Genomic DNA, 11,073 nt, shown 5'->3' with positions numbered 1-11,073 from the left:
TATTTCAGGTCACCATAAAATGTATTCAGATACTGTTCATGTGAAAAATTATTTTATATACTAATAATATTTGCCATGTTAATTTTTTTTTTTTTTTCAGTAAGGACTTGAATAGACTTTGGACCAAATGATGAGTAGTCACCTAGGTTTTTGCAGTTTTTCTGGAGCATTTCAGGCTTTCAGAAGAAGAATCTTTGAATCAGCTTTAATTTTCAACGTTGCATTTGAAACTGAGCAATAGTGCCTCAGGATTACTAAGGTAAAACAAATGGAGGTCTTTTTATTAAGATAAGAACACTTGGATTTTTGTAAGTTGTAATAAACTGAAGTCATATGCAACTTTGATCCAAGTAACATTTTTTCTGAGTCTTGTGCCACTCCTCTCATTGTAATCCACGTACGCATCCTGTAGGTGGGTAGTGTTTTCCCTGTTTTTGCAAATGAGAAAATATTTGAGTGGTTTACTGACCTATTCAAGGTCAAACAAGGTGCTATTTGGGAACTTGATTATGCTTCCTAGAGCAGTACTGCTTTCATCTACCTGATATTTGCCTTCTGAAAACAAGTTTTTTGGTTAATAATTTCTATTTCTACCAACTTGTTATTTCTTGATATTGATTAATAGGCATACTGGAGCAGGTCTTGAGAGAAACGAGATTCCTTTTGAGGTTCTGAAACCAAAATAAAAGTAAAGGAGATCATTTAGGAAATTTCCAAATCATTTTGGGGTATTTTCCAGAACATTTTTGGACTTGTATCTCAATGATGGGCAACATCATTATAGGTCATAGAAGGTTACTTTAGATGATACCTGGTACAATATTAAATATCACTGAAAAAGTACAGTGAGAGGATTGTTAATTTATTTTTTTTCCAATACTCTTTTAATCTTTTAATCAACCATTCTGTTTAAGACAAGGAGAAAGCTGGCTGAAATGAGTTTACATATATCGCTTGCTGGATTTACCTTTTTTTTTTTTTTAATTTATTTTTTCTCATATTTATTTTTGGCTGTGCTGGGTCTTCGTTTCTGTGCGAGGGCTCTCTCTAGTTGCGGCAAGCGGGGGCCACTCTTCATCGCGGTGCGCGGGCCTCTCACTGTCGCGACCTCTCTTGTTGTGGAGCACAGGCTCCAGACGCGCAGGCTCAGCAGCTGTGGCTCACGGGCCCAGTTGCTCCGCGGCATGTGGGATCCTCCCAGACCAGGGCTCGAACCCGTGTCCCCTGCATTGGCAGGCAGACTCTCAACCACTGCGCCACCAGGGAAGCCCGGATTTACCTTTTTAACAGAGATTGTGCAGGCCTGAGGCTCAGGAATACCAGCAAGCAACAATATCTAACTAGAATTTCATAATACTGCTTTGTTTTATTGAGTTTGTTTTTCTAGTTACCTTTTTTATGGCAAATAATCTTGGTTTTCAACTTATGTGATGTTTCTTTCAAAAATAAATTTTAAAAAGAGAAACTCAGTGTAAAGGTAATAAGGAACTACTAGTACAGATATAGCAGTAATTGTGACAGCAGTACATGAATGATTGAAGTTTGGGAAATAGTGAGAGTACCTGAACTCAGAGAGTGCCTCTACCGCTGCACTAGGGTGTCCCTTTAGTAACCCACTGAATTTCTCTGTTGTGATCTCAGGTGTGAAGTAATGTTAGTAATCATTTTTCAGTCCAGGACTGTACTGCATCAAACAAAATAATGAAAAATACACAAATGCAAGATACTATGAACATAAGTACTAATGATCACATGCCATATCTTAAAATTTCACTGATAGGGATTTTCTTTTAGAAAATCTTATGAAACACTAAGAACAGTGCCCAGCACCTAGTAAATTCTCGGTAAGTGGCAGCTAGTGTTATTATAGTTAATATTACATTACTGTGCTCTCTGATGAAAGTTTTACAGTTGAATGGTTAATGAATTTCCCTTGAGATCTGATCTGACTCTGTCTTAGCATAAAGTAATTACAATTCAGCACACTTTTATTTATTTTTTTGTAAGTGGAAAGAACTACGTATTTCTAAATCTGGGAATTCAGCAGTTCATTCAAATTTAGATCTTTAAAAACTATCTAGGTCAGTGTGCCTCAATATTTTCCACCTGGGAACTACTCTTAAGAGACCAAGAAGAAATGAAGCTGCATATAACAGTGCAGAATTTTCTTGTGTTAATGTCAGGATAGGAGAAGAGGTTGGAGGGAGACATAGGGAGTAAGAGAAATAGGACTTTTCATTTTTTTCTTTATTTACTTCTGAAATGTTTGGGTATTTAAGAATACATTTGTATATTAATTTTGCAATTAATTAAAGAATACTTGAAGAATACTGAAGCTTCGGAGAGGGTAAGGTAAGGGAACTGATGGATTATGATTGCATATTTTTCAGAATGGTTCTGGTGGGTCATGCCAATGTATTGCCAGAGAGAGAAATTTCTGCATTGTATATTTTAACAGTACTAATGGCGGTTAATATAAATAAAGTTTAGTACCTGTGCTATGGATTTTGCTTTCCGATTCAGAAAGATTCTTACAAATAGCTTGATGTCTTATGGTACTGTTTTAATCTTTTTTTTTCCTAAGCCCTTCTGCTTTACATATTTCTGATAGGCCACAAAGCAATGCCAAATATATGACATAATAATCCACAAACATTTGAGTGCCCCTAAGTTAAAGGCACTCTGTAAGATGCTATGGGGAAAGACAAATAGATAATATCCCTGACTTTGAGGGATTAACAGTGTTATATCCTTGAAGATATCATTTTATTTGAGATGCCGTCTGGAAAAAGAGTATATAGACCACTAGATGGCGAAGGGAAAAACAAGCAGCGTCTTTTCATTTCACTTGTGGCTCACTGTATGATGAATAATAGGTTTCTTGACCTCTCAGCACCTCATTCTGAATCTTTAAATGATACCTATATTAGCATTTCCACGCATTTTGAGATCTCCTCTTAAAATATGCTTTGAAGTATTCAGTCTAAGTGCTGCTTTCTCGAAAGCTATAGTTTAAAGAATGGGAAATGGTGTTAGCAGAGTTAATCTTGTGTAATTTCAGTGTGGGTTGTCAGGAATACCTTTAAGTAAAGAAAATGACTCTAATCTTCTTAAGCAATTTGTTTTCTCAGCAACTGGGAGGCAGGAGCTAATTTACTCTGCCTGTGTACACAGACCTGTCTTATTCAAGGAAAATTTTACTCATGGAGAGAAGTCACAATACCCATGAAATTATTTATATTTAGACACTGGAAAGTATGGCAAAATATAAGAAACATTAAATTGTCTTTTCTGTATCAGTTTCCTTCCTAAATACCCAACTCAATTACCCATATTTTCTGTTACAAAGAGGAAATTTAATCATGGAGTTGAGGCAAGAGCTCTTTGGTTGTTTTTAAAGGGAGGAGAACAGAGAGCCGGTCACTCCCTCCTTAGCTGAGGGTGTTTGAGCAGCAAGATGGGTGGAGAGTGGAGAGGGTTAGGGACTTAGATCTTTATGCTTTGATTCCAAGTCACCCTTTTCTGATAAGCCTTACTGGCATTTTCTTAGACTGGTTATGTCAGGATTCTGAAGCTTTCACTACAATAGGGTGTTAATCTTAGCTGATTATTTTTCCCATCCCCACCCCTGGTCATAAAGGACTAGTGTTCTTTTCTGGAAAGGGAAGATGAAGACTCTTTCTATAAATAACCTTTATAGTTTCTTTAGGTTATAATAAAATGTGGTGGGTTTTTTTTTTTGCATATGATTTTCAAAAAAAAACTAATTTTTCCATAAAATATCTTAAGGGAAATCTAATAGATTTTATGGTATATAAAGAATAACAGTGCACTTTTCACATTTAGGAACCAATAGAAGAACGGGGAAGCAGTTATTCTGAATTCAAAGAACATTCTTCCAAGACATTGAAAGAGAAAACTTTAATTTCATAGTGAAGCATCTGATGATTGTGTTTTTAATGTACATATTCTCTCTCGTTTTGATTGTTGTGATAATTTTCTAACTGACCACCTCCATTCTTCGCTCTAACTGGTCTATCTTTGTATATATACTCATGTCAGTTACCACCCCCCCCCCAAAAAAAGTAGAAATCTGATCCTGTTATTGTGTTGAGACCATATAACATTTCAGTGGCTTCCCAGTACCTATGGAATGAAAGTCCAAATTCCTGAACACAGCACATGTAGACATGTAGAGTATGGTTTCAGATTATCTTTCAAATGTCATCTGCCTCTTACTCGGTAAAACATACCTTTTGGTTAAGTTCTGTTTGCTCCTTGCCAAATATAGCAAGTTTTCCCATGTTTTGTACCTCAACCTCCCATTCTCCTTGGCAGAAAGTCCTCTCTGTTTAGGTTAAATAAATGTCTTGTCTGTGAAATCTGTGTTCTCATAACACTCATACTGTTCATATCATGTTATACTTATTTGATTGAATATCTGGCTCATCTACTACTAACTATTTAAGGGCATTCTTCTTTATACCTCAGGTACCCATCAGTGCCTGACATGTAGTAGGCTTAAAAATGCTGAATGAATACCACAAACACACCTTAGTAAAGTTACTTGGTAAATATATGTATCTCAGGAAAGTTCTAAAATAGCCTTTTACCCTCACAGAAAGTTTAGAGTATTAGAATTGGAACTCATTATAATGCCTTTCCACTTTTACGTGAATTGCCAAAATAATTTTAATGGTTTCATCTTTGTCATCACTACCTATAAAATGCGTACTTTTGATTTAAATATTAAATGCACTGTAGAATTTCACTTAACAACTCAGAACAAGCTGTCAGGGAATGTAACCATTCTCATGTTACAAATGAAGATTCTAGAGCTTGAAGAGGTTAAGTAGCTTACACTAGGTTGCAAAGAGAATTTACCCTAGCTCTTTTTGTTTTCAAGGCCCATGGTGGTAACTACTTTGCTCTGCTGATTCCTAATGCAAAATGCCTCAGTTCACTTTGCTTAACTAGTGATTATTTAATTTCTGCCCATCTCTGAATTTACCTGTATATTTCTAGTACTTTATGACATTAAGGCAACCTGGGGGAAGACTCACTAAGTGACAAAATGATAATGGCTGTTAATCATTGGGCACTATGTGCTGAGCATTTTACATCTTACCAATAAGCACTTACCTATGGGATAAGTACCATTATTTTTATTTTATAGATGAGGACACAGAGATAGAGTACAATTAAGAACCTTGAGAAGGGGGAAACACAGAGCCAGAGCTGAAACTCAGATGCTTTTTCTTACAGAATCCAGAGACTCTTAAGCCATGAACTTGGTTTGAAATTAAGTGGTAGTGACTCCGGTCATGTCACAGAGCCAACACAAATGTTCTCTTGAGGAAGTTGCCTTCATCCCAGGTTTCCCATACATGTTCAAAGACAGTAAGCAGCACAGAAAAAAAAAGCAAGGCATCATGAATAAGTGTCAGCAGAAACAAAAGACAGTATAAATAGACCTGCAGGACTTCAGAATAATAGACATGGACTTCATGTTAACTATTTTTAAAGAAGTAAGAGATGAACTTGAAAATCTGCAGGGAGCAAGAAGCTACAACACAATCTAGTATATTTGAAAAAGAACCAGCAGACTTTCTAGAAGTGAAAATGTAGTAATCAAAACTTAAAACTCATGAGTTTAATAACATTGTACAAAATTGAAAGCAAATTAGTAAATTGGGCCCAAAAAAATCCAGAAAGGAGCAATGAGCTTTTAAAAAATTATGGAGATGAGACATGGAGGATAGAGTGAGAAAATTCAAAATACATTTAATTGGAATCTGAATGAAAGGAGAAAGAATAAGGTAAAGTCAATAGTTGAACAGATAGTGGCTGAGAGTTATCTGGAAGTAGTAAGACACTAAAATACAGATTTCAGAAGTCCAATGAATCCCCAGTAGTGTAAATAAAAATAAAGCCAGATTGAGATACATCATAGTGAATATGCAGCACATTAGTAATAAAAAGAAAAATCTTACAAGCAGCTGGGTAAAGATTATTCTCAGGGTGTGTGATAGCTTACTCTCCAGATCAACAATGGAATATAATGAAATAACTGAGAAAGTTTACAACTAAGTACTAACTCTGGCCAGAGGAAATTAGAACAAAAACAAGCTTCAGGCAGAAGGTAGAGGATCTCAAATCAAAAGCCTAAGGTGGAGGAATGAATGATGAACAGGAAAAGTGGTAAATATGTGGTTAAATATAAACAAACATTGCCTTGATAAAATGATAATATCCACAATATCTTGTGGGTTAAATAAGGATGATAAATTAAAACATAACACCTGGGAGGGAACTAAAAAGGGTTAATAATCTAAGGTGGTATTAGCTGAAAAAAGGATAAACATTGATTAATTTTAATCTTGGATAAATTGGAACGGTGTGGTATAATATCTTTAATACTAAAAGAATAAAAACAGTTATAACATCCAAACTTGGTGCAGGATGATTGCTCTAACAATGTGTTCTCTACAGGATAGAGTTTTGTGATTAGTTTGATATACTTGATAACAGACATTTGATTCAATACAAGAATCATTTCCATTGTCATGAAAAATCTTAACATTGAATATTTCAAGAAGAATAGGAAGAGTTAGCTTCTTCAAACATAATTTCAAGTGTTGTAAGCTTTGAATGATTGTAAAAAAAGATTTAAAATTTTTCCCACAAAATTTTATGCAGTTATATGTATATAGTATTTACTATTTTCTAGGCATTGTCACAGACACTTATTCTCTTAATCATAAGTTTTGACCAGGAGGTGTGCAGATGTTGCTATTTCACACACAGAATCCATGATTAAAACATTATGGTCAGAGAAGCAAGCTCAAATTTCTTATTGAAATTTTGAAAATACTTTATTTTGAAACTTCATATGTATTCAATATTTAATATCTTCCATAGTAGGTCTATTTTATTTTTCTTATCATAATTATATAAAAGCAATACTTTTTTTCACTAACTCATACCCCTAAATTCTTTCCAGCCTACATTAGTGTGATACAAATATCATTTTCTACATGTGAGGGAAGAGGCTGGAGAACACTACATTATATAGAGCCAGATAGTGTGGAGGAGAGTATGATCATTCTGCATTCTGCATTTTTAAGGCTATATTAAAAACAAAAAATATTAGAAAATACATGCATAATAAATATAACTACTCATATTTATTTCCTTGTGTGTTTCTCCTTTACTTTTCTCTTTCTTTTTTGTTCATGCCCCCATGCTCTCAGTCTGCATTTGACAACTGACTTGATCAGTTCCATAGCCACAAAAAGTCATAAGTAGTTGGCTTCATAAAATACTTCTGTGACCTTTGTACTGATGGTTTCTTAGTGCTCCCAGAAGAAAACTCACTAGGAGCCAGCCTTCAACTTCAATGCCTACTCTAATTTCACAGTGAAATATATCCTTGTACTTATAACCCCCTCCTCGCTCATCTAACTCTGCTAGGTATTCTTCTCCATGTTTTAATGCTCTAAGGAAAACTGGGGGGCTATCTTAGAATTTTCTCTGCCTATTTCTGGAGTGTTAGAATGCTTATTTTTTATCATGCAGTCACTTTCTAGGTGACAAATCAAGTAAAGTATTTGGGCAATCAGCTTAATTGCTCTAGTAATTGCAGTGGAATAGAATTTCTCCTAGTAGGAGCTATTAGGAGATATTCCACATGTGTTTAATAAGACAAATTAGAGAACTTAACATTTAAATCCTTGGTTACTGTTTTTATAATTGGGTTTAATGTCATCCAAGAGACAATAAGTCTTACAAGTCTTAAACTTAGGTCTCTGGTCTAAACACCTTCAGGTGACTTGTGATATGAATGTGGTTGTGCAAGTGGGCTTTTACCCCTTTTCCTGAATGGAAATCATATAAAAGCAATAAGGAAAACAGCACTTTTTTTTAAACCAGCAAACAATATGATAAGCAAATTTAAAGTGCATGTAAGAACTGCCAAGGGAAGCTGAGACCTGAAAAACGTTGCATGGTAGGACGTGGGAAAAAAAGTGGCAAGAGGGTTCAGTAACAGCAGATCTCAAAAGCAGCAAGAAAGGATTTTCCTAAATATGACAGGTCTACCCTGAAGAGAAAAATTTGGTAGGTAAGGCTGGTGGCAAAAACACTGCCAAACCTGGTTTGAAGCATCTCAAATAATGATGTTGTATTTGTAGGAAACAGAAGAGAGCATCTTTGAGTTATAAATCATGGAAGATTATCCTGGCCTCTCCTGCCTAACCAAGAACCTCCTGCAAGTTGCTGGCCCAGGAAAATTCAAGTCATTCAGTAATGAGTAGCAAAGGAAACTGGCACAGTCTCAACACAAAGGTAAACGTGGGAGAAAAAGATAAACTTGTGGAAAAGAGCAGCAAAATTTACCAACAGCCTGCAAAAAGGTGACCATGAAGATAAAAATTGTGCCACACTTTTATTTTATTTTTTGGTAAAGCAATCACTTCTGTGAAAGAAAACAAAAAAGAAATGGAAGAAGAAAGAAAAGAACGTAGGAAATATAACACAAGATAAAGGAAGGAGGAGAGGAAACCTGAGACAGCAGATTTCAAGAAAGGTGCAGAAAACAAAACCATCAGAGAAATGAAGATGAAATTGAAGCAAGCACAAAAAGCAGTAGACAATGAGAAGAATACAAGGGACAAAAAAGGTAAGGAGAACGAAATTGAACTCTCCTAAATATTTGAAGATTTAAACACACACACACACACAAGAAATCACAAAATATTAATGGTTAGGATGTAAAAGGATATAAAAGACTTTTGTGTTTGTGGAAACAAGAAAATCTGGGACAAAATAAAAATTATACTTTTCTATGGAATTATAAAATAGTCTTGGATGCAAGGAAGGCATGATGGACTGAGTACTGGGGTGAGATGAGTTCTTCATAGTTAGCAGAGAACCATGTTAGCTTCCATATCTGAGGGTAGGTAAACCCACCCTAACTAAAACTGTGGGCCAGCTGCAAAGCAACTCAACTCCTAGAGAGAGTCAGAATAAACAGCCTTTCTTTCCAACAGCCAAGTTAGGAACACACTTGTACTGTTTGGGAAATAATTAAAATAGTACTGATCCTTTATACTTAATGTTGGCAATGAAATTTAAAACAATAAAACATTCAATGAAGCAAGAAAATGTGATCCATAATGAAGAGTAAACTTAATAGTGAAATATAGAACAGTTTCTCTTAAGATCAGAAAAAAGGCAATGTTGTCTGCACTCATCAATTCTGTTATATTAGAGGTTCTAGCCGCTAGGGTAAAGCAAGGAAAAGAAATTAAATGCATAAAGTTCGGAAAGGAAAAATTAAATTTTTATCTTTGGAAGACAATATGATTTTATACATAGAAAAGACAAAGGAATCTACAAGAAAAACAAACAGCTGGAACTAATAAATGATTTTAGCCAGTTCACAAACTACAAAGTCAACATACAAAAGTCAACTTTATTTCTATATAATAGGGATGAATAACTGAACAATGGTATTTTAAAAACAATACTACTTACAATAGCATAAAAACATGAAATATTTAGGAACATACTTAACAAAGGCTTACATGTCCTCTATACCATTAACACAAACATTTCTGGGAGAAGGAAAAAAAAAAAAAGAAAATTGAGACAGATATGTTCATTGACTGGAAGACTCAATATTGTTAAGATGTCAGTTCACCCCAAATTGGTATGTATATTTAATTAAATAACAATTAAACATACCCTACAATATGACTCAGCAATCCTATTCCTAAGTATTTATTTATCTAAGATTAATGAAAAATACATCCACAAAAAATGTACAAAATGTTGTACAAAAATGTTCACAGTGACTTTATTTATTTATTTCAGCAACTGGAAACCACCCAAACGTCTATAAAAGGAAAATGGATAAAGAGATGGTGGTGTATTCAGACAATAAAAGAAAAATTTTAAGATACGTGCGACGGCATGATGAATATCAAAAATATTGTATTGCATGAGGGAAACCAGGAACAAAAAGAGGACATGTGCTGTGATTCCACTTATATGAAATTCAAAGAAGGCAAAATAAACTGTGGTAATAAAAATCAGAACAGTTGTTGCTTCAGTGTGTATGTGTGTACGGTGGGGGCAGAAGCAAGGGGGGTTGGATCTAAGGGCTGGAGGGGAAATTTTTGTGTGAAGGAAATATTCTACGTCTTGTTTGGGATGGGGTAAATGGATTTATAAATTTGTTAAAACTTGTTAGACTGTGTACACTTAAGATCTGTACATTTCACTGTAGGTAGATTATAATTGAGTAAAATATTATAACGCGTCTGTGGTAGCCATGGAGCTCTTTCACTCAGATATTCCTTCAAAAATGACCCTGCCATATGGCGTGCTGTTAGCCTATAGCCTCCAACTGTAGCGTCTTCAGAATGTGCTGCAGCACTGGAGCTGACGTGTTCTCTCCGCAACTCCAGCCAGTGGCTTGTTATGACATAGGTAGCAGAGCCTGGACATTCTGCCCAGGGAGAGACCCCTCAATGGGCAGTCTTTGCTCTAGAGCTCTTGCTCCAGACTGGCCATAATGTTTTCAGAGCTGCACTAGTCTGAGGCTCTTGCTACCCAGCTGTCCTTGCTTTCTCCTCTCTTTTCTCAAGTTTCCCACCCATACCATGGTCCAAATGCTTTTCCATCCTACTTCTTCTTCCTCTCGACTTTAGTTTCACAGGCATTATTCTTAGTGATCTCTTGCATGTCTAACTCCATCTTGGCTTTGGACACAAACTTTCAATTAGAAAATAATCTGGGATAGAAATGAGAACCGAAATATGTCATATCAATACATTTATATTGGCTTAATTCCAGAAAAGTTTTTTTTTTCAAGAAGGAAATCACTCTTTATGCCTTTATGCTATATGCAACAAGTTCACCTAAAACAATATATTTAATGGTTGACTATAAGGCTGTGAATAAAGGCAAATGCAAACAGAGAGTAGAAGTCATGGTCTTAATATCAAATTAGGAGGAATTTAAGCCAAAACACATTAAGAGGAGGAAATATTCATTTTGACAGCTCGA

At 35.2% G+C, this 11,073-nt stretch overlaps 1 protein-coding gene across 10 annotated transcripts in view; it reads left to right on the top strand.

Moving 5' to 3' along the window:
• PUS7L (pseudouridine synthase 7 like) overlaps nucleotides 1-10,079 on the top strand; it is a 40,157-nt gene extending 30,078 nt beyond the window's left edge. For 8 of the 10 annotated variants that reach the window (XM_059935685.1, XM_059935686.1, XM_059935692.1 and 5 more), the window contains 3 exons: nucleotides 101-259; nucleotides 8,193-8,680; nucleotides 9,877-10,079. Coding sequence is in view for 2 of the 10 variants with exons in the window: in XM_059935694.1 (XP_059791677.1) it covers nucleotides 101-111 (11 nt within the window). In the remaining 8 variants the exon portion in view is untranslated. Of the gene's footprint in view, nucleotides 1-100; nucleotides 260-3,846; nucleotides 3,890-8,192; nucleotides 8,681-9,876 lie in introns of those variants that run through there. The other 2 variants (XM_059935689.1, XM_059935691.1) reach the window with 2 other exon arrangements.
• The last annotated feature ends 994 nt before the right edge of the window (nucleotides 10,080-11,073 follow it).

This window comes from Balaenoptera ricei, chromosome 10 (assembly GCF_028023285.1).
Source record: "Balaenoptera ricei isolate mBalRic1 chromosome 10, mBalRic1.hap2, whole genome shotgun sequence".
NCBI classification, from domain to species: Eukaryota; Metazoa; Chordata; class Mammalia; order Artiodactyla; family Balaenopteridae; genus Balaenoptera; species Balaenoptera ricei.
This window is presented reverse-complemented; position numbering and strand designations above follow the sequence as displayed.